The sequence below is a fragment of the Botrytis sinoallii genome (assembly GCF_014898435.1).
Source record: "Botrytis sinoallii strain Bc 23 chromosome Unknown BSIN_021, whole genome shotgun sequence".
NCBI lineage: Eukaryota > Fungi > Ascomycota > Leotiomycetes > Helotiales > Sclerotiniaceae > Botrytis > Botrytis sinoallii.
In genome coordinates, this window is record NW_024066048.1 from 837,776 (window position 1) to 863,400 (window position 25,625).

Below are 25,625 nucleotides of genomic sequence, written 5' to 3' on the forward strand. Positions count from 1 at the left end.
ACATCAATAAGTATGAATAAGTATAAATAAATATAAATAAACACAAACATAAATAACAATCCATCCCTACTTAAAGTCTAGAAGTGAACGGAATATATATTTTTCTATATGTGATTTATATGTTTATATGTATATTCTCCCCCCTATATACATTTGAATGTATATTTGAATGTGTATTCAGAATATATCTTTTCTCCCCCTGATAATATATGATATGATGAATATCTACGTATGTTAAAATCAACAATATAGTAGAGGAACTATATGTACAGGAAATCATGAACTCTCATTCTTCCAATCATTAATATACTTTATATCCGCTGCAAAAATAAATTCACATAGACACTTATCTATACTCCGTACCACTACAACCTCGCCTAAGCACAAAAGGGAAATCTTGGATAAATATATACTTTTATTCATAATTACATCTCATCTAACATTATCGACATTAAGCATCTTGCTCACTCTAATCCAAATCTCCATATATGCATGCATGCAATCATAAATGCTTCATAACTCCAAGCGCCAGCTACCAAATCAACCACTCCAACCGATGCCATATCTTCCTCCGGGTATAAAATGCATCTATCCATTTTTCTATGATACATTCCTCCATTCGTTCGTCTGGTTCGAAATCTTAACATCTCTAGTATTTTCGTATAAACAAGTCATCATGCATATTCGTTCCTTCACAAAACAACGAATCTAGAAGTTCCTCGCCGGAACGACAGGCTCAGGATTGTATCTTCCGTGTCCACTGCTTTCCGCACTCCCATACGCTCTTTGTTCATCGGCAGCTCCATGATACCCTCTCTGTCTACTCTCAACATCCATCGCCATTGCCATCTCGGCTTCGGTATCTTTGCTCTGGTAATGTTTTGTTCTGATGGCTGGGATGAAATCGATTGCGAAACTCCAAACGTAGAATGTGTAAATCAATGCGATGATCCATTCAAGGATGGCAGCAGTGTTCCACCAAGATTTACGGTTGCACACACCGAATCCGATGGCGAGACCTAATTCGACAAAGATGAAGGCAAGTTTGACCCAGAAGGAGATGCGTAGGACGCTGTGTTCACGGTAGTGGATGCCGAGACGTTGGTATTCCCAGCAGATGAAGATGGCAGAAAGGATGTAACCACCGCTGATAAATTGTTAGTTCATTCTCCATGTGAGGGTGGGAGAGGAGGAAGCTTACATAAAAATAGCTAGACAAATGTCGTGTGCAGTGTGGTGGTCCACATCATTGAGACATGTAAGACAGATCAAACCGATTCCACCTGCAACGGAAAAGACAATAGCAAGGCCCGATAATACTTTTTGGAAGATAGAGGTGTTTCCATGTAAACGACCATTGTGTCGTAACCATCTCTCCGCAATAAAGACCATATTGAAAGTAACCATGGTTACGGTACCCATAGCAATAAAGAGTGGTTGAAGTTCATGGGCTCCGATATCTGAGATATATCTGCATGACAATGTTAGAATAGTCATCTTGAGGTTGGCGAGAAAGAGAACCACTTACGCAATAGTTTGACCATTATCCATAGGTGTAATTATTGGTGAGCCATCTGCAACTGCCCAGGTCAACAGCATGGCCAAGAGCATCGCAAGCCATACCATTCCTGAAAAGACAGGTATCATCCAATATGATATACCAAACATTTTGATGGATTATATGTGGTTGCCAGTTGAGAAAAGGTATTCAATTGATTTGTAGTAAAATTGTGAATGAGTTGACTGAGTTTTGATATTTCCACCTCTGAATTCTGGTTTCCAACCAACACAAGAAGGCGCTTCGATGTTGGCGGGTGAGATGATGTGTATATGAAATGGGAGCACGAGCAAGTAAAGCAACTTCTCAAGTTCCACCCTTCAATGATAGACCGAAGACTCTTTATTGGAACAATTGAGGTTATCCAGATTTATTTAAAAAGACAAGATACGACGGGACAGGAGGACAAAAGATAAAAGCAAAGAGAAGAAAAGAAAAAATCAAAAAGTCTAAGCACACCTCGCGCATTTTAGCTACCTACATTTTGTTCTTTACCAGCCGGCCAAGCAAGGTCAGAGAATCTCCATGTTCAATTTTGCGATACACGCTAAACGTCATAGTTGCCCATTACATTAAGTCAGCCGGAGGATGGGTGGATCCGTGATGACCTTGTCCGGCCCTGCCATCTTTTGCTTGAATGGCTTTGAAGTTTGATCCAACCAATGCCGTGGGGGGATGGGGAGAATAAAACTGGAGTGAGTGATGGAGTGATGGATGGAGTGATGGATGGAGTGATGGGGTTTGCATACTTTTTGTCCGTAAACTTCATTTGTAGGGAGTAGATGGTAGATGGTAGATGGTAGATGGTAGATGGTAGATGGTAGATAGTAAATGGTAGATGATAGATAATAGATAATAGATAGTAGATAATAAATAGTAAATAATAAATAATAAATAATAAATAGTAGATAGTAAATAGTAAATAATAGATAATAAATAATAAATAGTAAATAATAAATAATAAATAGTAGATAGTAAATAGTAAATAATAGATAATAAATAATAAATAGTAAATAATAAATAATAAATAGTAAATAATAAATGATAAATAGTAAATAATAGATAGTAAATAGTAAATGATAGATGGTAAATAGTAGATAATAGATAATAGACTATACAAAGAAAAGTCTTCGAGATACGTAATTTCTTGGAATGTGTATGGCAGAAGAGTAGTCATCATCGATATTTGAAATCATACATACTCGTACTAGGTAGATAGGTAGTAGATACGATCACCAGTACTTATACATACTGCTTATACACACTGCATACTACATAGCCATCGATCGGCCATTAGCTTTGTGGCCTTTTCCAGTCGTAAGCAAAAATCTTCATCTGAAAAATCATCGAGTTATCGGTATCCGTGAACTTACCTAGTACATAGTATCTATCTCTACCTAGGACCTAGGTAGGTTCTTATGGAATCACAACCACAATAACAATCACATGATATTCCCATCACATTCCTTCGTTGTCAATTGTTGCACATCTAACTTTGGCCTACCCTCGTTTATATGCGGGTGACCTAGCCACCAAGGTAGTGTCGGTAGGAATACATCCATTCGTTCATCAATAGCTAGAAAAGATATCGATAGTCAGCTTTTCCAAGCAGCCGATTATTACTTTATCATCAATCTCTATCATGAATCACATCACATCAAATCAGAGATCAGATCAGATCACCTCGGACGTGATACCAATGTGTTTCTAGGACGTTTCAATTTCTCAAAACTATCTACTCACCTATCCACCTATCTACCTACAATCTTACCATCAGTGCGTCGGTGAAGGATTCAGTACATGAGATCGTACGGTCGGATATGGTACTTATTAGATTTGATATACTTATTAGCCATCTATCGTAGATTTCATGATATAGGTGATAGGTCTACTTCGATGTCATCCGAATACAATAATCTATAATTCGCACAAAATTCGCACGTGGTTACCCATATGAAGTGATTAATAGGTAGAGAGAGTTGAATTATTTGCATCCCGAACAAACATCTTCCGCAACCACACACAGCACACACAGTACAATCATTATTGTTGAAATAATAAAAGCTCCATGTTATTGTAATCGCAAATAGATAGATATATCAAACTCAATTCCCTTGCGATCCGATGTCTCAAAAATTTCAATTCCCCCTTCTGCCCAAATCCTTGATGCAAATACAATACTAGCTACTCAATTACCACGCTATGCAGTCTAAGATAATCGAGTGCTCATCACCCCATTCGTAGCCGAGTCAGCCACCTTGATCCAACGTGCCTTCACGCGAATCATCCCATGATATCGACCTCATCAACTCCGTCCATTGTTCCATCATATCAATGAATACAATTATTTACAACTTTGCTGTCAATTTCTCCCCCTTGTGAATGCATGCTACGGCATCGCTGACCAATTCATCAACAACGGCCTTGGCACTCTTCTTCTCATTGACAACAGCAGCCGCTTTGCCCATCAAGAAAGGTCGTGCGTTATCCATAGTCTCATCATCAATATCATCACCGAGAGTCTCGAAATCATGTTCAACTGGAATAACACCCTTGGATGTGAGTTCTTTGATCTCGGCAGCACGGTTCTCTTCCCAGTTCTGAATATAACTGTTGGTTCGTACCCGTAATGGTCTACCAGTGAAGATGATAGTTCGAACATTGTCATCATGACCAGCGGTTCTCACAGCCTCTTGGTGAGCCTTTGGTGCACCGGCCTCATCGGTCAAGATGAATCTGGTACCAACCCACACGGCACTTGCGCCCAACATTAAAGCTGCGGCAACAGTTGCCCCGTTGAAAATACCTCCGGCGGCGACAACTTGAACAGGCTTTCCAGTCATTGGACTGGTCTTTCCCTTGCAGAGGTCGACAACTGCTGGGATCAAGACAGTTGTAGGAACGTCTCCGGTGTGTCCACCACCCTCTCCACCTTGTGCGCAAATAATATCAACACCGAGGTCGAGGCATTTCTTAACATGTTTTGGGTGTCCGATCATGTTGGCATAAAGAATACCAGCTTTGTGTAGCCGTTCAACGACATGTTTTGGTGGTACACCGACGGCGGAAACAAAGAGTTTGGCGCCGCTCTCGATGATAATGGTAATGAGCTCGTCTAATTTTCCTTTGGTATAATCGTAGCTAGGAGAAAACTATGTCAGCAACTATGTATTAATCTGAGAGGGGGTAGCAGAGAAATTGGTAGCAAAGGAGAAGGAAAGAAATATAGCTCAAACTTACTTTGTCTTTCTCGCAGATCCTCCAACTTGTGGGAGTAAGAGATCAACACCAAAAGGAGCGTTTTGATCGTCCAAAAATGACTTGAGTTCCGCGATTTGCTCTCTTAACATATCTGGAGTGTATCCGATACCTCCTAGAACGCCGAGACCACCGGCATTTGTTACAGCAGCTGCGAGTTTGGGTCCGGCAGCAACGTTCATTCCAGCGAGGATGATAGGATGGTTGATCTTAAGAAGATCAGTGACCGTTGTGCGGAGTTGTTCTATAGGGAAGGCCAGTCAGTTGTTGATTCCTTCTATTTGGCATTGTTTCTTTCCTAGCTGGCATGTGATGGCTGGTTACTTACGTTTAGAAGCCATGGTTGCTATATTCTTGTTTATAATGATATGGCTCTGTGTAATATATTATGAGATGAAGATATGAGATTTGAAAAACGATCAATCAATAGTGAAGAGCAATATGCTGTGAAAGAAGAACAGGTGGATTATTTGAGGAGATTCTTACAGACCTCGGAACACTTGATCCTCAAAAAAGAATGGATTCATCTGGGGTAAAAACCCGGTGTAATAAAAAGATGCCTCGGTTTGATTGTTAGCGTCGGGTTAGCCTTTTCTTGGACCTGCATGCATGCACGTGCGATGTTTCCAGTATGCGCCATGTTGTTGAATGGAAACGGAATTGAATGTATGAAATGATTACTTCTATTTTTGAATTGATGTTGGTTTATATAATCTTCAAGCATGACGATTCAATATGTATCTCCTATTAAACTTCTGGTGTCCTCCGTATACAACTGCAGGCTATAAGGTTCTCGGCTCAAGAATGAATATCATGGTTGATCACAATACATTATCTTTAGAACTTTCAAAATGCGCCGTGGTCCGCGAATACGGTAACCCATTCGACCACTATCAACAAAGCTGCTTCTTTCAAACTTCAAGTTTCTTCATTTGATTCGATGATCTATATCTCCAAGGAAGAGAGAACACTACACCGATGAGGGGCTCTCTATTATCATCCGTGGTGAGTCGGAGTGTGAATTTACCACGACCGTTTATCAAAAGACCTTTCCAGGCAGTGTGTAAAGCCAAGAGCTTCGCATCTTTGACATCTCGAAGCTATAGCTCCGACAGTGCAGTCTCATCACCACTTCCATGGACTCAACATCCTCTTAATACCAATTCACCTAGTGAAAATGATGTGACACAGCTTTCCAAATCGCAAAGTCAACCTCGACTTGCATATATTGCTTTGGGTAGTAACCTTGGTGATCGAGTAGGATGGATCGAAATGGCTTGCAACAAAATGTCCGAGAGGGGCATCAAAGTCAAGAGAACGAGTGGTTTATGGGAAACTGAACCCATGTACGTTCTTGATCAAGAGAATTTCTTAAATGGTGCTTGTGAGGTGAGTTCCTCTTTCGCATTGACTTGGTGTCAATTTATACCACGTGATTATACATATTGTACTTTTGGAATTGTACATGTCTACCAAGTTTGAAAGGTAATCATCATGATTGCGGTTATTGATCAGCCGCACTTTTCAATGTCAAGTCCAAGGTTAGATGAAACAGGTTCATCAAAATCCCAAAGATTTCAAGAAATCTAGCTAATAGGGATCTATAGGTAGAAACAACCTTGGAACCGATTGCTCTATTAAACGAGCTTCAAGCAATTGAGAATGAGATGGGTCGAATGAAGATTATTGACAAAGGACCAAGAAACATTGACCTTGACATTCTACTTTACGAAAATGAGGTTGTAGATCACCCAAGGTTACAAATACCTCATCCTGGTATGGTTGAGCGGGAGTTTGTTTTGAGACCACTGGCAGAGTAATTAAGAGCCCTCAATTCTGTTGACTAATTGTCGCTGATATGGTTATAGGCTTATTCCTGGAAAACCTTTGGATCCGAAAACTCCATGGAAGTTTACCCAGGATTATCTAAATGAATTGCCGCCATCCCCGACCCCTTTATCTACCATAACTCCATTACATCCATCCATTGGTTCATTGTATGCTCTTAAAAAGAACCGCCAGACCCATGTAATGGCAATTCTGAATATGACACCCGACTCTTTCTCCGATGGGGGCGAAAATCTCAATGAGCGAAATTTTCTACGAGCCAACTCCTCACAATTGATTGGATTCGGAGCAACTATCATTGATGTTGGTGGTCAATCAACCGCACCAGGTGCTCCTGAAGTATCTTCTGAGGTAGAAATAAGTCGCATCTTACCGGCTATTCAAGAGATTAGAAATACCAAATCACCCAAGAACGTAGCAATTAGTATCGATACTTATAGGGCATCTGTAGCTAGGGCTGCTGTTGAAGCAGGTGCGGATATCATTAATGATGTTTCTTCAGGTCAACTTGATCCTGATATGCTATCTACCATGGCCCAACTCGGAAAAACCGTATGTCTTATGCACATGAGAGGAACGCCAGCAACTATGACGACTCTCACAGACTATGAGCCTGAGGGCCTCATCCCAACCATTGCAAACGAGCTATTAGAGCGAGTAGCAGAAGCAGAGGCTGCTGGTATTCGGCGATGGCGTATAATTCTAGATCCTGGAATTGGATTTGCGAAGACACAAAATCAGAATCTCGAAATACTTCGTCGGATGGATGAATTACGTGATTGGCCCGGCCTACAAGGCTTGCCGTGGTTATTAGGGGCCAGTCGAAAGAAGTTTATTGGTAAAATCACTGGAGTAGATAGCCCAAGCGAAAGAGATTGGGGTACTGCGGCGACAGTGACTGCAGCTATTCAAGGCGGAGCTGACATTGTGAGAGTACATTCTGTAGGGAAGTTAGCTAGGGTAGCTAAGATGTCGGATGCCATATACAGAGCTTGAATATGCATTCTCCATCTTTAAGATATTGTCAGAAACGCGGACTTCATGGAGTCTAGCTTCAGTGCCACGTGATGGTTACACAGGCGAAGATGCTGCTCGCTCGCTATTATATATATATATATAACCCCTTTATTCCATCTCTCCAAAATAAGTCTGCCAAATGCTCTTCTTATAGATCCCAGAAAAAGAATCTATGATATTACTTGTGGCTGCTGACTTATATTTGAGAGATATGTTTGGAGAGGGAAACGATGAAAACTACATACTTGCTCTCAAACTGCTACCCACATTTGCACACGGCTTCCAAGGTTACCACACCAATCTTATGCCTCAAATACAGTGGCGATTTTCTTCTGGCCATGGACGTAATGGTTCATTTTGTCACAGATTCCAAGTGTGTCCTTGTCAACGCCCGAGTTTTTCTATGATTGACTTCGAATATTTGTGATGAAATCATGTTTTATGTTGTTAAAAATGTTGTCGGATACTTCTTGACTTCACATGTTTGTGCTTCATATTATCTCTATTTCGATTCTTTGAAGATGCAACTCAAAACAAACAATGCACTTCATCCAAGCTAGAAGAAGGAAAAGACCCTGAAATCTTTTGAGTCTTAGAACTGGTTCCACCGAAGCTAAATTCTGTGCAAAGAACGCTTGGCAGTCCAGATTCCTATTCCCATTCCCATTCCCGATCCCGATCCCGATCCCTCAAGTGAGGCTCGAGATATACATAGATATCTGGGCATGGCTCGATGCTGCGGAGCTAAAATTATACCTTCCTCTTTTCCATATAGGCCGCAGAGACATCATTAGTCCCTAGCTATAGCGATTGACGGAGATGCTGATACATCCCATTCTTACACCTAGCTTATCAGATTACCATCTATCTATATGTTCATAAAAGACCATGGGAAATAAGTTGAGGAGAATAGTGGAAGATTCGAATGATTAGGAAAGATTCCTAAGCTATTCGGGTTGTGAAATATAACAAAATTCAAGCTAGCAGTGTTATTTCAGGTGATTCACATGCAACCTGCTACTGCGGTAGTCTTCTTACTGCTTTTGATGCATTTTGACGGAACCCCTTGGACGAAATAGATGTATGATGGAAGTCGACCTCAAAGTCGGTATCCATTACTCATGTTCGGAATCGATTCTCTTAGGAGTGTCATTCTTAACTTTGTGTTGTTGTACCAACTTATACCTTGAGGCCCTGAAAGATGATCTCTCAAGCCCGATTTTCCTTGTTAATACAGTGGAAGTACAAGTAAATGTTGAATAGAAAAATCATCAACTCTAGGCTGAGTACGAAAGGCTATTGGATTCTTGGCTGCCAAGTACCAACAACTCAACCTCACTCATCCGCATTTTACTATTGACGATGGTGACATCGATATGTGTCACGAAAGCAGCAATACGTCGTAAGTCAACCCAAACTCCAGCCCAACCTCAATATTGCCTGCCGGTATCAAAATCACGGAAAGCAATGAAATCGAAGATGATAAAAAAAAGAACATTTGCATTTTGAAACTAGCTAAAAAGAAAGAAATACTGTAAATTTCCCGTTTCCCCAATCACCTACCACTTACCACCCACAAAAGCCCTAAATCCTATCTCCCTCTCCCAAACCTGCCGGTCTTCCTCCCGTAACCTCGCTATGCACCTCATACTCCCCACTATATTCCGGGAATCCTCCTTGCGCACACTTCACCTCGGTACTCACCACACTAATCTTAAGTCCTTCGACATTTCCCCTGTCAATCTCAGTCCCATCAGCTAGCGTCACTCTCCAATGGAGATTTTGTCTCAAATACGGAATGACATTCTCGGTTTCGAGAGATCCGAGATCGCCATTTTTGTACAGTTTGAGGAGGATGGGGGTTAAAGGAACGGTGCCGGAAATCATGAGGGAGCGTGCTTCGTCCTTGATGCATTTTCCGCAGCCGGTAGTTTCGGGGTTTTTACCAAAGGAAGAGAAGGTGCCAATGGTGGATTGTTCGGTTGCCTGGGAGTTTGGTTAGTTTGATGCAGTGAAGAAGTTTGCGAGGGGGAGATGAGAAGGGAGATGAATAAGCACATACCCAAGTTGCAGGATCGGAATTGAAATCTCCAAGAAAGATTCGGACGCGATAGGTTTGATGGAGAATATGCTTTGGAGCACGAATATTGGCAATGTATTCGCGGTATTTGATTGGTCCCGCGGTGGCAGGAGCTTTAGATGCTTGAAATGCTGTTAGAAAATTACCGAATGAGCAGAGTAACGAGAAGGGATCTTACCTTTTCCAATCTCAGACTCAAAGTCTTCTCCACCTCGAACAGCGTCCCCAGGCTTAGGCTTAGCCTTGGCGGAACTGTGAAGAAGATTTGACAAGAAGTTATGTCCGTGAGAAGATGAAGCAGCACCATCACCAATAGGTTTCTGAGCTGCATCGCTGCTATCTGCAACAACCTTTTCGGCCTGAGTAGAAATTGTCTCAGGTGCAGCAGCAGTTTGTACGCCCATCAATTGCATAAATTGGTTACTAGTAGCACCATACAACGTCTGCACTGCGGCGAGAACACTTGTTTGATATTGCTGGACAGTAGGATATTTCCATTGTTGAGTCTCGGGGTAGGCGTAGTTGAATATGGAAGTGCTACGCACGCCATCGGAAGTCCAGTAGGTTTTCCCAGTGGCATTGTTAAATGGCGTCAAGGGAGTAGTGCTGGTTTCTTGGCTACCGCTTTGGATTGAGAAAGTTCCATCACCAGAAGGCTTGTTGATTGCATAGCTGTTGGGGTTTAAAGCTTGCCAGATGGCAAATTGACGATCGACATTGCTGGTGAATGTCAATATTCGAAATGATTTTAGCGTTGACAATAGAAGAAGAGTCATGACTTACGTATGATGCAACCAAAACAATGGATCGAAAGCTGCGTAATCAGGATCGCCCATCTGTCCATTCCCACCAGTTTCACTATGAACACTATTGTGTACATCCTCGATACTACCGTATGTCCCCGGAGCATTGTTTGATGCCCATTGATGATTGCTAAAGGCATCGAACTGCTTATAATTGGGATCTCTCATGATCAAGTAAACATTACTCTGGTAAGAATCAAATTGCGATTCCATAGCGTCAAATACCTGTTGCTCTTGAGATTTGGCGGTTGCACTTCCATTGGTTGGATATCGAAGAGTGGTTGGCCATCGTGATTCCTAGAGATGTCAATGCCTGCTATGATACGCTGAAGCTTAAGGATGATTGTTCATACCGGAGCACTAGGGAAGTCACCCTTTAAAGGATTCAAGGGGATGAACTTGTAGGAATAGAGGGGGTTATTGATTTGAACTGATTTATTATTTGAGGTCGGAGTTATGATTTGGATCGATGGTTGTCCAACAACAGTAGGGAAGTACTTATCACCAGCGGGTGGTGCAGCAGCCCAGTCCCAGTATGGCATACGGAAAGTCAACGCAGCTTGTTGATAACGGGTCTTTGTGGAAGCGGGGAATGTAGCAGCAATCTTTTGTATGATCTGATACAGATATTGCTGCGGACATGTGAGTATTGAGTAGAAGAACGAGTAAAGTTGTACCCACCTCAAACAACGCAAGGTATGGACGATGCCATGGTGCAAAGAGAATAGAGCTGTGGGTACAGTAGCCCTGCCATCCAGCCGGGTTATCTCCTTGTACTCCACCCCAGGGACGATAGGGGCGTCCATGAATACCTTGAAAAGTCAGAAAGATACATATGTACAGCGAACCATGCTTCAGAAGACATACCCGCAATTCCATACCAAGATAGATCTGACTTCTGGTCAAGTTGTTGAAAAGCCTGAAGACCAAGTATGTAAAGCGTCCATTGATCAGGAAAGTTACGTTGGAGATCACGAATCTCACGCCTCAAAGGAACAGATCCTGAGAATTTAGCAAAATGAACAGCACACAAGAATGTAGCCTTACCGTCAGCAGGAGTAGGAGAAGGCTTTGGAGGCCCGGTAATAGGGTAGTTAAGTGCCGGAATGGTAGCCATGATTGCCAAGTACTGCTTGTGCACTTTCTTTTGTGAGCTATGCAAATGCTTAGCTATCAAAATGAGATAGAATGAGAAAGTTTGAGGGATTTAATGATAAAGAGGGATTTCAGAGATATATAACTACTTTTTGAATGCTGCGTTGACAAAATTAGATAAAGGCGCATTGGGGCGTAGTTTCCAAAGAAGTCCTTGTAAACGGCTGTCTACATGAGAAAAGCTACAGACAGTCACGCCAAGATAATCACGAGAATTCAGCTAAATGAAGGAAACATAATTCACGAATCACCAGTGTATAAGTGGGAGCTTGTGCATATTGCAGTGTAACGGCTTGATGCGTATACCGTGATATTCGTATGCATATCCAGTACATCTTTTGCAATAGACGATGGCTTGATGACGGTCAGAAATATTATGACTCCACATTCATTTCACTGGTCACGTTGGTGCTTTATGTCTCGGTGGAGCCAAAGCCATAAGCATTTAGATGCAGCCTTGTAAGATGTTCGGGCAGAGACAAATGATAAAAGTTACACGGTCGTATTATATTGCAATATGCGGCCCCTGCATTAACCCCGCATTGGGGAACCTCAGCCGCATTCCACTCACCGACTGAACGATCGAAATAAATTCAGCAAGCGACTGAAAATAGTTCTTGAAGGAACTCAAATAAAATTCAATGAGATTATTATAAGAAGAGAAAGTGATAACAAGACGTCGCTCAGTAAATAAGTGAAGGCCATTAAGCGAGAAAGTTTGAGGGGAGCACAGATGGTAAGAGGCCGAACTTCCTGTGCACAAGTTTCAACTCCACTAAGAAGTCAGTGGTTCGTGGGGTCAATGCATAAGATTTGTTATAGGGTAAAGCGGCCAAGAAACGACAAGAAAAACGTAAGATAAAATGCTTGGGCAGAGGCGGAACTGTACACAAATTTTATGCATTTCATTTTATGTATACCAAAGATAACAAAGGAAAAATAAGAAAGAAGAAAAGTCTATCTGCACCTCTCAAAGATAATCCCCGCAATCAAAGCAACATCATACCTCCGACCATGCTGACAAGGGTCACTGCAACAACCCCGAAAGCTCTCATATCAACCTCAGCATTTCTTCCACCAGCACTAGAGGAAGAAGATGTAGAGCTCGACGAACCGACAGAAGCAGTGTACGTGACAGCACCAGAACCTGCGGTGGCAGTACCTTGAGATTCATTTTCAGTATCGCCAGCCTCTTGAGATCCAGCTCCATCCAAACCAGGTCCATTACCCGCGCCTTCAGTCATGTATTTCTTAGCAGGAGTAGGGATGGCTGGAAGCGCATCACCGGAGACATCCCAATCAGAACTTTCGGTTGGACAAGTGCTTGAAGATCCAGTAGTAGTAACGGCTCCACCGGCGCCTGTTGGAGAAGTAGTGTTTGCGTATGCTTTCTTGAGGTACGTGTATTGTTCAGTGGTGGAGACGGTTCCATCGGTGATATCCACGAGACCATATCCGTTACCCTCGTTAGAATATTCATATACAAGACCTCCAGAGAAGACGGCGGTCATTTCAGTGCTGTATAAAGCGGCTATTTCGGTGAACTTTCTGGTATTGGTAATGCAACCAAACTCGGACATGCTTTGAGATTTGTCAGACATTTGAATTTACAGTCATCAACACAAGATCAAAATGATAGACTTACAAGAGAGGAATACTATAGCCAGTGTAGTTTTTGATGAGAGTATCCCAGCCGGATGTGGTCATAGAAGAAGGATCGCACCATGAATAGTCATTAATTGCGTAGAAATCGGATCGTTCATCATCAGTGCCGCAGTTCAAGTACTCAGCAAGTATATATTGGTTAGAAGCAACGTCTGCAGCCGAGTAACCGACGGGAATGGATCGATAACCCCGGCTACCAATGTATTCCTTCATATCCCGAACGATAGCCTTGACATAAGGAGCACAATTGGTGTTGTTCACATCGTTGATGACTTCATTACCGGAGAGGAAAGCAAGAGTATTGGTGTAATTCGCAAACTTGTCAATTGTTGCAAAAATGGATTGAAGGTAAACACTGTTGTACGATTCTTTTGGTTCGTCTCTGTTGAGAGAGTATAGAGGGGTATCGGTATCGAGGACAAGATAGATACCAGCATCAGCGAGGTACCCCATGCATTCGTCGTGGTCCGCAGTATTGTCAACAGCGTAAACTCTGATTGTATTGATTCCTAGTTCTTTGAAATACTCGACATCTCTCTTGCATGCAGTTGCATTAGCAATGGGATCGGAAGTAGTACCAGTTCCTCCACCTGTTTTCGAAGATTAGCTATAAAGCCTTTCTGAAGGCATCGATAGTTTTACCTGGCTGATAGTCGACACCACGAATATAGAAACGATCGCTACCCTTGTAGAAAGCTGAAAGCAGTCAATATTAAGGCCATGAAGTAGTATTTGAAAGCATACCATTTCCCGAAATCGTAACAGCCTCAACACTTGCAGTAGATGAAGCTCTTGCTGCTAACACAGGAGTGCCAGTAGCTGCAGTCATACCAAAGGAGGCAACTGAGGCAAAAAGCCCAAATATCGTACTTTGCCTCATCTTGTAAAATAAAATTCAGATTGAAGAAAGAAGTAGAAAAATTGAGAAACGATCTATGATTTTTACAAAAGCTAATAATGAGAAAAGAGATATATTGAGGGTAGTGAGTGTGGTTGATATAAGATTCAGCCTTACAGATGCCAAGGAATGGATCTATAAGTAATGAATGTAATAAAAGCGAGAGACTGGAAACACTCGACAAGGGGAGGAAAGAGCAAAGGAAACAATAGGTATAAAGAGGAGAGGAATAAAAAGAAGTTGCTCTGAATGGCGTGGCAGGTAGAACTTATCTTGTTAAAAATGTTATTCTCCACATGAGGAATAACTTCTGATGTTCCAACTTCCAACCAGCGAACCTTCGTATTATTACGCGTCTCATCCCTCACGGTCCCGAAATGGTACATCGACCCGTTCTTTTCGCCAACCCTAAGCGACACCATAAATAGAGATTCACTAGCTGACCCACCATAATTCTCGAGGCTATGTCGATTCACGTGATTGGCCGTCATTTCAATTGGGAAAGACATGGCGAGCTAATTTCCAAGAGATGAAGACTTCCAGTCTCGAGCCAGTCCATCAAAATGTGTTGACCGGGTTCAACAATGAAATCATGCTTCATCGGAAGCGTATCGAAAAATCCCTCAAGGTTTGATAGTGACTTGGTACTTGCGGACACAGTCCCCCCAAAGAAAACGCTTACACGGTTAGACAGCCAATCAAGAAATCTGATGCCATATGATGAAAGCACAGTCAATGTGTCATTGCAGCATAAAATTCTGACCTCCCGAACCACCTTGGAAACCAGAGAGATATTTGTAAAGTAGTAATGGGCGGTACATTGACATCAGGTCATAAAACAATCCGCTATGCCTGTAAAACGAATTGATGAGGACATGATACGAGATGATCTGTAGCTCGTAATTTGGCAACTGTTTCCATGTAAGACAATAATGTCATCGTTAGAATTCGGTTTCCAGGGCGGGGAATAATGTAATCGACATTTGAGAACATTTAAAGGGTTTAGTATTATGGGCCCACCGCTGCAAGGACCAATGTAGTTCAAAGTTGAACTTTTACAGGGAAATCTCCTGACATCGCCCCACAGATTCGTTGTAAGATAAAACCCAAAAGAAATGCTGGAGTCAAACTACTCTGTGCAGCGAGTAAAAGACTCAATGAGATCTGATGCATTGAGCTCTCTCTTTCCATTCCTCCTATAGTATGACAATTCAACGTATTGGGATGAAGTAATGTACATGTAGAAAGCCACAAGAAAAAATACAGCAGTCCTCATACCTTCTGGAAATCCATTTCCAGTATTTGGAAAATCACTGCGGATTATCGTTTAGTCTAGACAGCTCATATGAGCCATGATTGATTTGGGGGGTTGCTAGTGGAGCCATGAAAATACCTTTAGAAAAAGGAGAATTTGGGAATGGATGATTAAGCTGACGCGTGTCATGGAAACTTATGATCGACTTCGACTTCCTTGTGCATACCTAGTATGGTAATTTGTCTTAATAAACTTTCACAATCTACTGAGATTGACATGAGATTGACATGGAACTGAGCTTAATCTTGCTGAAATGCGTCGCTAATGTGGAAATAGAATGCTTCGCTGAGGTCGAAATGTGGCCATGAATTGTTTCAAGGTTCCTGTCAGCATACTTACAGTAGACAGCTCATTAACATAGCCTGCCCAGTGTACTTATTGTGGGCTATGATGCATTGCATTGCCATCTATTCCATCTGAAATGGATTCTAAGAACTCCCGTTCAATCAACCGGAGTTGACAGAAGGATGCAAATAGCGTTAATGGTCAAGGCCTGAGGATTGTTTGACTTTGAAACGCAGTGAATGGTGACCGGGCCTTGAGGTTGATTGGAACATATCGGACAATAGGATGATAGGACGATAGGACGATAGGACATTCTCAATAGCCATACGAGGCAGAACATTTTGAGAAGAGACTGCCTAAGACTTGAGATGCCGCCCAAAAGGATCTAACTGCCGGACAGACTTTTATCCAGTTTCTTCATTTCATCGCTCATAAGTCGAGAATTGCTAGATTTCAGTGCTTGCCGTGCCTTGAATGATGATGTAGGGAAACTCTAGGGCAAAGAGCATTGTTACATCCGAAAATAGTAACAGCAGCGACGATGAGAATCCTTCGAGTCCTCCAACACGACGAAAAGTGTATTTTGACTGGTATTACAGGAAGAGCATCAAGAAGTAGAGAAGAGAAAGATAGATTGTCGTTGAAATTTGTTTTATCCCTATACAAAATGCCAAGCAGCCAAGCATTTGGATGCCGTACAGCCAAAATTCGAGATCACGTGATTATGATTTTTCTGGATGAGCTAAATGTATTGACTGTTCTGGCACAACCGCTAAATCTGGTTTGTTTACGCTGCACCAAGCGAAGAGCTCCACGAATTTAATGCAATGCAGACCGCTATTATATCTTTGATATTAAAGTGAGATATATTACGATAACATGTTGTTATCATATCAACTTTGCGGGGGATCAACAAAATGTCCGTCTTAACCTTTAATCCTCTTGGGCGATCCCGAAGTCTTCGAACTTCGACAGCCTCAAGCAACTTGAGGCTCCCTTCAAGCACCAACCCGCAACCACCCTCTGGCCCCTCATACGTTGCTCTTTTTATAACGAATCTTCGACTTCTGGATCTCGATTTGCGAGATGACTGGCCAGATATCACGGCGGTAACATTCTCTACCAAGGATGCGCAACAGAATCAAAAGAAACGAATACAGAGTGTAGAATGGGCACTGTTTCAGCTATTTGCAATTTGGGATCCGGAAGAGACTCGAAATGTACATTAATGCCTTTCATTGTCACTTTGGATTGAAACAAAACAGCTAACTCGTGTCTATAGAAATTACAACCATTTTTCCCACCACTCGAACCTCTCCAGTCCCTCAATCTGCGCACCGCATTGTTTCGATGTCTCGATCAGGCCAAGAAGAATGGAGTCCTTGGACGAGATACTGTACTGCGAAAAACCATGTTGGACGAATGCAAGGGTGAAAGGCTGGAGGAAGTTTTGGCTGTATTTTCAAACGCTGTTCTGAAAAGGGTCGTAGAGGATGACACCTCTGGACGATACGAAGCTCTTGCCCAACAATTGGCACTGGAGAACTTCTCATACACAGGAGAAAGGACAATACTATCGGCCTTGATATTGGCACACAAGAAATCTTTAGGCAAGCATATTGCTGAGAAGAACAATTTAAGAGCCAAATATAGCGACTTTTCTGAAACACTTGAGCTCAATGATCAACAAACTCTAAAGCGACGGGAAGATCTGAACCATGAGATGAATGAAGGAGAAGGCCATACTGGATTATCCGATAGAGATCTAAGATCATTGCAAAATACATTCCGCAAGAATTGGTCTGGTAGTAACGAGTGGCTGGAAACGATTCTTTACGGAGATAATAGGCCCAGTAGAGAGGGACTGTTGGCCAAGCGTTTTGACGAGCTTTGGGAACAGATTGAGAATGGTACTGTTGCAGACATAGAAGGAAAGAATGATACCGGGCTCGTTAAACGGCTAGAGGCGCGAGTGCAAAATCAAGAGAGCCGTTTAGCTAGATGGCAAGAATTCGGACGGACTTTGACTCGAAACGGTACCAAATCACCCACCAAAAAGGTGCAGGCAGTTCCTGTCGAGGAGAAGGGCATCAAACTTGGTTTCAACGACCACCAGACATTACAAATCGGGAAGTATTCTACAAAGGATGCCAGTTCCGTGAACATCCCCATTCTAGATGAATATGCTCGTTTAATGGAAAGAACTCGCAATGCGTTGAATGATGTATCCAAGCAAAAGGCGTTTTCCAAAGAAAGCATCATACAGGGTGGCTCGAATAAAAGGCTCAACCAGCCTTCTATTGATTTAGCCAAAGAGTCATTGTCACCAAGTAATCAGGATGGGGACATATCTCCATCAACCAATGTATCTCCCGACCATTCGCCTGTCTCGGTGGGAATTCTTGATGGGGCTGCCGAGGTTCCTACTTCTCGTAGTCGCGAGAATGAATTGATTAGTACACCGCGTTCGAGAATATCCCACAGACCAATTCCCATTGGGTCTTCATCAATCATTCAGCCTGAACAGGCATCGGACGATCTCGGTGTCGCTAGTGAGAAATTATTTGAGGCCACAACTGTAACATCGGCTATCAAAGACGACTATATATCTGCCACTCCAAGCGCTATGAGATCATCCCGTCGCCCCGTCTCTTTTGACAAAGACCCAGAACGCGAATTTGGAAGAACCTCAGCTGAGACTCCCGTATCAATCACGAGGAGACATACAATGATATCACAGCCGAGTCCATCTCCTTCTAAATCAATTCAAGCCTCTGAAAACCCTCTCGGACCTGTCCCGGAGCTCAGCCAAGCAGAGCAGATTTTGAACTCTATGTCAGCTGCATCCCCATCGCCACAAAAGTTGAAACGCTCGTTGTCTTTAGCAGAACGTACCCGTCTTACCATGGCTCGTTCGAACCCACGATACTCGAAATCCAACCTTAACGATGATTTTGATGATTCGCCAGATATGGATCGCCTCACTCTAAATCCTAAGTCTAGAGCCACACCTGTCAAGTCTTCGGTAACAGAAGAAGAAAAACATGCGGACTTGATAGAACGTACACGTCAGTCTATGGCAGGCTTTGAGGCAGCCCAAAAGAAGGCACAGTTAGAGCGAAGGCAAAGTATCAAAGATGAAAAGAGGAAACAGCGACAATCACATTTCCCAAAGGTTGTTCAAGAGGAAGAAGATTCATTATCTCCCGCCACGCCAGCAATTGATCGAGAGGTGTTGATGGATGGAAACGATGTCGATTATGCCAGTGTTTTCATGAGTAGACCGAGAATTGCTGTTAGTCCGACTCCAGCGAAGGATAGGATGATATCATCTATGATTGAAAGCGAGGATGATGAATCAGAGGACATGGATGAGGGTATGAGGATGGGTGTGGATGCGGATTACAAAAATGCTTTCATGAGTAGACCGAGAATCGCTTTGAGCCCGACGCCGGCTAGGAATAGGAGAATCATGGATAATGATGTGCAAGAGGAAGGAGAAGCAGAAGCCGTAAATATGTGGCATGATCTTTGAGCAGCATTGAGCAGCATTGAGCAGCCACAATGTTTATGACGAATCAAAGAATGGCATTTTTGTATCACAACGGCTTACGATTAATGAGAAATGAAATTCGTTATGAATGCCACACCTTCCTATTTCGTTCAATTCAGATTCTAGTAGGGCTCAGCTAATACTAATACTCTGCCATGGTTACACTTATGCCCTTGTGAGTTTATCAGGATTGAGCCTGGCCGACTGTTAAAGCGATTAATTTGAAAGGGGGCGAAGAATGATTTACACACAAAAAGAGCAAATCAAGTAGAACATTTTTAATTGACTTACACACACACACTTTGAGCCGCCAAAAAATAGTGAATTTGTTCTTTCATCACCTCCCCTCTGACATCTGCAGAGACATTGTCTTCAATTTCCTCGATCGGTATATGCAAGCTGACCTCTGGTTCATTCTCAATGTGTCAAGATATAATCGCCACCCCCGACAACAAGACGACGTTTCTCACATGGTGGATCTCAATGTGTGTTGTCTAGGTACTTACCATTGGCGTTCAGAAATATGGCATTCCGATCCAATATGAATTCTTCTTCAACTTCGTCCCATCAAACTGTCGAATTCTCCCTTTCCAACAATTTTGAGCCATGTGTGAGGGTTCCATGGGTCAAATCACGAATACTGGGGAAGAAAGAATCGCAGGCTGGCGTCGCGGTATTAATTCCACCCTCGAGTCTGAATGATCTGCTCACTGATGACATTCGATATGTATGTTTCAATGAGACAATTTCCGTGATTTCTATGCACCAGATTCGCCCAGGATACTTCAGCACACTGCTTCTCAACTGTTTCGACATAAAAAAAACAAAAAACCCCCCACTTGCAAGAATGGACCGCGTCTCTGGGGTCGGTGATATGACTTCTAGTTTTTTTTGGAGGCTAAACAATAGCTCAATGTTAAACTAAGAGTTGGTTTGTGCTTTGTTAGAGCCATGTATCGTCGATTGTTATACCAACAGCCGCCTCCCGTGAGGCAAACAGTAGGAACCATGTGTGACAATTCACCATCTCTCGTACAATTAGAAAAAAGCAAGAATCGCTTTGCAAATGCATCTTCACAAAGCTTGTGATAATTAGCGCAAGCTTTGTGCAGTTTTTATCATGATGGGGGCAAATGATGGGTGTTGATGCACAATCATGGAGTTGGAAGTATAAGTTGTGCTCATTTCCCGACCATGAATGTTCAGGGACAGCATCTTCATTCGGAAAGATCTAGTCTGAGGACTTCTGGGGTATCAGCTGTCTGATCTGATTCAGACCACTTTGATCAATTTACCTTCCCTTCTTCTCGATTTAGACTTAATTTAATAGGTTAAAATCCGTCCTTCGACATGGTTAAACTAGTTGACTGCTTGAAATGCTGCAAGAAAGAAGCACATGAATACAAAGTGGTGGCATGCAATCAACTTTACCCACTGTACAATCAACAGATGTGCGACAACTGCTTCGAATTTACCGAACCTCCGCACGAAAGTAAGAACTGCATAGAAAGCGTTGGGAAAAGTTGTAAATCATGCGGCCACGCTGCATGCCCAAGGAATAAATGCCCTCAGCTGGGTGGGTTGAAGATTTCTGAGATTGGGCAAGATATTGCAGATGGATTCACTCCCGACGCGCGAGATGCATGGTTAAAAGAATATGGACCCCGGTCCAATGCAGCATTAAGAGCAGCGTCTCAAGCTTCAGCTAGCACCGCTGGACCATCAAACCCTCTACCAGAGCCTCTTGACGATAACAGAACGATGGAAGAGAAACTTCAAAGCTCGTATGATGAAGAGTCTCGAGGAATCCCCAAAGCCGAGAGCCAAACTTGGGATTCATCTACTAAGATTAACGCGAACTTTTACAAAGTCGGTCTGAGAAGCGATGCGCAGATCTTGAAATACTCGATTTGCCTTGGAAGAATCATTTCTCGCGGAAAGCCCGAAGGGTTCGTACCTACACGACCAGAAACCAAGCGCTATCTAATCACGCGGCTTTTCGAGGAAAACAAAGATCTATTCGAACCAATCAGCTGGGCTACCGACTATGACTACTTTATTGTCTCTAATGAACCACTTGGGAAGCATGATTTGAGCGAGATCGGATGCTCTATTTCAACACCACATACACGCAGCGGACCCGATGGTAACCCGATAAATATGAACTCTTCATTGTCATTCCTTGGATTGGTTAATGTCAAGGCCTTGATAGACCATGTTAAGTCCAGGAATACACCCCTTGACCACCCTGAACAGGAATTGAAGTTCCTCAATATAATTTCTTGGAAGAAGGTTAATTCCCCTCAGTATGAAGGAGGTCGTGTGGGCAAGAAATTCTATCCACATAGCTTTGTGGCTGATGACAAAGAATGGATGTCTAAACAACGATTAAAGCAGAGGAAAACTGTTCTATGCTTCAAAGATAACGACAATGTGCCTTTGTATCAGATACACCGTGGTTTCTTCAGCTCAATAAGGCCTGGGAAGGGCTCAATTTTGCTTAATGTTAATGTGACAACATCTGCGTTCTTTTCTCCGATCAATCTCGCCGAATGGATAAAATCAAACCCGAAAAGTTGGGGTGATTCTGAAAGACTTCTAAAGGGGGTCCGTGTTGTTTTCGACATTCATGAAAAGAACAGACAAAAAGTCTTCAACATCAAAAGTATCGCGTCGCATAGTGTGTCAGAGACTAAGTTTATGAAAGATGGTACAGAGATGTCAGTTCATGCTCACATGAGTGCTAGTAAGTCCTTTCACTTGGTTGTTGTTTATGAGATCTCAATGTGTTGACAGTCACCTAGCATACCATGAGACTGCGTTCGACAAAAATGCCCGGTGCATAAACGTGGGAAGTAAGGAAGATCCAACTTGGTTTCCAGCAGATCATTTGAAAATTGTTGAATGGCAAATTGTTAAGAAGAATCTACCAGAGCCTTATGTTGCTGCTATGATTGATGCCACCAAGACTCCTCACCAGAGTAAAGTTGCTATCAATGAGACGGGATTGGCAGAATTGGGCTTCCTTGAGAAGAGCCCCTTCTACAAGGTGAGAAGAGTATTGCATATATTATAGAGGCTTATTATTTTAGTTTCTATCCACTGACCTCGTCCTCTGAAACTAGACATTTGGAATTATACCAGACACAAACCCTGTCGAGATTAAAGCGGGAGCCCTTGATCCTCTGACATTACTATTTCGCGAGACTAACGAAGTTGCGGCCCGCGACGGTGCCTGGGACATGAAATCCAAGCGATGCCGGGAACCGGGTATTGAAAACACGACTCTTTACGTTCTGTGGCTGAGACATGATGAAATTCAAGAGCATACGCAGAACGCGATGGAAGAAGCTACTCATACTTTAGCTAGATCTCTAGAGGAATTTGGACTTAATCATGTTGAGGAACGCGTCTTTTGTCAAGCAATAGTTCCCGAAGAAAAAGTAGACTCCGAGGTTTATCGCCAAAACTGCGCCAAAACTTTCGAAGAAGCCCTAGGATCTGTCTTTAAAGGCACTGGAAATGTGCCCTTGATTATGGTTGTGCTCCCAGAACGAAATCGCAAGCTATATCCAGAGATCATGAGATGGGGAGATTGTGATAAGGGCATTCCGACAGTCTGCGTGGTGGAAAGAAATCTTTCGGGTGGAGGGGACCGCGCTAGATGCGGTAATATCAGGTGTGTCACAATATACCACCATTTCCAGCATGAAGATCTACTAACAATGATCGAATAGCTTAAAGTTCAATCTCAAATTGGGAGGCATCAATCAAGAAGTGAGCAATGGATGTGGAACCAAGTCCCGGACTATGGTTGTTGGAGCAGATGTCACACATCCTGGCAATGAGGAAGGATGTCCTTCCATAGCTGCTGTAGTGGCTACCGACGATGACAGCCGATTCCAATATCTCGGCTCTGCACGACTTCAGGAAGGAAAACAAGAGGTACGTGAACTCGTTCATCTTATGCCCTCTGCATTGCTAACATATGCCCCTGAAGTACATTTCGGACCTTCGAGGCATGATAAAAGAAAGACTTCTTGCCTGGGCCGAACGTGCTTTGAAAGGCATAAAACGAGGGCATGGTGGCATATATCCACGTATTATTCCCGATCACATTCTCTTCTACCGAGACGGAGTGAGCGAGAGTCAATTTGGCATTGTCCGGCATCACGAGAAACAACAAATTTTTGATGGATGCTCTGACGCTTACATGGAACTAAAACTCAATCTCAAGGGAAAAAAACTTCCTGGCGCCTTGCAAAAATTAGCCAAAGATGAGACATGGAAACCTAAACTCACCCTTATCGTTGCAATCAAGCGACATCATGCGAGATTTTACCCTTTGACTCTAGTGGACGGTGATCCAAATTTGGGTGCTGGAACTATTGTCGATTCGGTAGTCGTGACACCCAATCACTTTAGTTTCTACTTGCAGAGCCATTGCAGTCCACTCGGCACGGCCAAAAGTACTCAGTATGTTATGATCTACGATGATCTTAATTACAAGAAAGACCCAAAGGGAATCATGAATATTGTGAGTTTCCTATTGATTTCGAGAGCCACACCACTAGATGCACTAACTGATTGTACACAGACAAACAAGCTTTGCTATACCGGCTCTCGCGCTTCCAAAGCTCTCTCTGTCTGTACACCAGCCCGCTACGCAGATATGCTGTGCGATCGCGTGAGATGCTATTTGAAGCCTGTATTAGAGGGCTATCACGATAAGAACATCACGGATGATATGGTTGGAACACAAAGAGCAGCTGTTTATGGAGAAAATAAGCTTGTTTGGAAACCAAATGCTTCAAAAGAGCTACCAGATGGGTGGAAGAATTCTTGGCATCCATCGATCAGCAAGATTATGTTTTATCTTTGATGTGGAAGGCTTTCTACAATGCAGATTCGGGTAGGAAAGTGGCATTTGGGTCTAGATTCTGGTGTTCATGCATGATTTTCATTCCGATGTGGCGAGATTTTGATTAGTACTTTTGGCATAAAATTAGAATGAATATGAGACATTTTTTCGGGATGGAGAAACATAAAGAAGTAAACACAAGTTCCATTGGCTCAGAAAATATGTGTCACGTAGCTCATTAGAAAATTAAGCGAGCTCAGGATTCCCCTTGCATCACCCGAGAAACACTAGTTCCCCGTGAGTCGATATATCACATTCTCCCATGCAAAATATGCAGAAAAGCAATACTTCAGCCATAAATCCAAGCTCAGCCTCAAGTACCCGAAGTCAAAAGTCCCACTTAATAGCTTGACGTCTTCATCAAATCCTACAGCAACATTCACAATGTCAATTCTCAACACCAATGCCGTATTTTTACTCTCCCTCGCCATCCAGTACTTGGTTTTCCTTGCCTTCATAACCACATGCGCAATGGCCGTCACTAGATCCGATCAAACATGGTTCGTAACCCCACGATCCGCAGACCCCCAAACTCTAAGTTCTGAAAACCTAAAATAACATCTCTCTCTAGGTCTATTGTAATATCTCTATGTCTTCTGTGTTTATCATACCTAGTACCGACCATGCAGCAAATCATAAAAGTCTTCCACTATCAGCGCGGAAATTATCAGTTCCTTCCAAGGGAGAAGCAAATAGCTACCCAAAGCACTATTCTACGAGAAATGATCTGGAGGGAAATTCCGAAATGGTTGACTGCTGGATGCATTTTATATTTGATGTGCGAGATTGATACAAAGAGACTTGATCAACTAACTATGCCTTATTACATTGCAATGTGTGTGGAAATAGGGATACTTGTATGCGGATGTTTGACTGATATTGTGGGGCTGTGGATACTTCATTCAGAGGGGATTGAAATGTTCGGGAGAATTTACGGGGGTGGTGTAAGAGAGGTATCTGTGCCACTTTCACATTCATCGTTGTCATCGCCCTCGTCGATCAATCCACAAGCACAGCCTCCTTCCTCGCTGGAAGAATCTCGAATGTCATTCCTGTCTTCTTCATCGGTTTCATCGAGTTCTTCGACTGTCGTCGATCAAAGCTCACTGAATGCAGACTTGAGTGCCGGAAATAAGGATTTGGAGAAATAAAACAAATCGATATCTCGAATGAACCAGAGAATCGATAACTGGGAGAAATTTTTCAGGACATATGTACAAATATAATTTGCACCGAGGACGGTTATGGTCAAGCAGTTTGGATAATTCA

General features: G+C 42.7%; 7 protein-coding genes across 7 annotated transcripts; 3 read left to right on the plus strand and 4 right to left on the minus strand.

The window, feature by feature from the left end:
* Positions 1 to 394: 394 nt before the first annotated feature.
* EAF02_009754 (uncharacterized protein) lies at positions 395 to 2,014 on the minus strand. The gene is made up of 3 exons (XM_038905802.1): positions 1,529 to 2,014; positions 1,202 to 1,471; positions 395 to 1,147 (listed from the first exon to the last, which is right to left on the minus strand). The coding sequence occupies exons 1-3, from the start codon at positions 1,666 to 1,668 to the stop codon at positions 709 to 711; spliced, it is 849 nt and encodes a 282-aa protein (XP_038754542.1). The 5' UTR covers positions 1,669 to 2,014; the 3' UTR covers positions 395 to 708.
* A 1,892-nt stretch (positions 2,015 to 3,906) lies between these two features.
* EAF02_009755 (uncharacterized protein) lies at positions 3,907 to 5,157 on the minus strand (the record flags this gene model as incomplete). The annotated part of the gene is made up of 3 exons (XM_038905803.1): positions 3,907 to 4,699; positions 4,799 to 5,060; positions 5,145 to 5,157. 3 exons carry the CDS (start codon positions 5,155 to 5,157, stop codon positions 3,907 to 3,909), a joined length of 1,068 nt encoding a protein of 355 aa, XP_038754543.1.
* A 637-nt stretch (positions 5,158 to 5,794) lies between these two features.
* Positions 5,795 to 7,660, plus strand: EAF02_009756 (uncharacterized protein; the record flags this gene model as incomplete). The annotated part of the gene is made up of 3 exons (XM_038905804.1): positions 5,795 to 6,205; positions 6,424 to 6,632; positions 6,685 to 7,660. 3 exons carry the CDS (start codon positions 5,795 to 5,797, stop codon positions 7,658 to 7,660), a joined length of 1,596 nt encoding a protein of 531 aa, XP_038754544.1.
* Positions 7,661 to 9,265: 1,605 nt separating this feature from the next.
* EAF02_009757 (uncharacterized protein) lies at positions 9,266 to 11,681 on the minus strand (the record flags this gene model as incomplete). Its single annotated transcript, XM_038905805.1, has 8 exons — positions 9,266 to 9,667; positions 9,744 to 9,883; positions 9,940 to 10,481; positions 10,545 to 10,861; positions 10,918 to 11,196; positions 11,246 to 11,376; positions 11,432 to 11,566; positions 11,612 to 11,681. The coding sequence occupies 8 exons, from the start codon at positions 11,679 to 11,681 to the stop codon at positions 9,266 to 9,268; spliced, it is 2,016 nt and encodes a 671-aa protein (XP_038754545.1).
* Positions 11,682 to 12,708: 1,027 nt separating this feature from the next.
* Positions 12,709 to 14,264, minus strand: EAF02_009758 (uncharacterized protein; the record flags this gene model as incomplete). Its single annotated transcript, XM_038905806.1, has 4 exons — positions 12,709 to 13,300; positions 13,365 to 13,974; positions 14,027 to 14,080; positions 14,129 to 14,264. The coding sequence occupies 4 exons, from the start codon at positions 14,262 to 14,264 to the stop codon at positions 12,709 to 12,711; spliced, it is 1,392 nt and encodes a 463-aa protein (XP_038754546.1).
* Positions 14,265 to 16,799: 2,535 nt separating this feature from the next.
* Positions 16,800 to 19,417, plus strand: EAF02_009759 (uncharacterized protein; the record flags this gene model as incomplete). The annotated part of the gene is made up of 2 exons (XM_038905807.1): positions 16,800 to 17,102; positions 17,165 to 19,417. 2 exons carry the CDS (start codon positions 16,800 to 16,802, stop codon positions 19,415 to 19,417), a joined length of 2,556 nt encoding a protein of 851 aa, XP_038754547.1.
* A 1,368-nt stretch (positions 19,418 to 20,785) lies between these two features.
* Positions 20,786 to 24,317, plus strand: EAF02_009760 (uncharacterized protein; the record flags this gene model as incomplete). Its single annotated transcript, XM_038905808.1, has 6 exons — positions 20,786 to 22,181; positions 22,240 to 22,484; positions 22,561 to 23,114; positions 23,173 to 23,380; positions 23,436 to 23,972; positions 24,033 to 24,317. The coding sequence occupies 6 exons, from the start codon at positions 20,786 to 20,788 to the stop codon at positions 24,315 to 24,317; spliced, it is 3,225 nt and encodes a 1,074-aa protein (XP_038754548.1).
* Between the last annotated feature and the right edge of the window lie 1,308 nt (positions 24,318 to 25,625).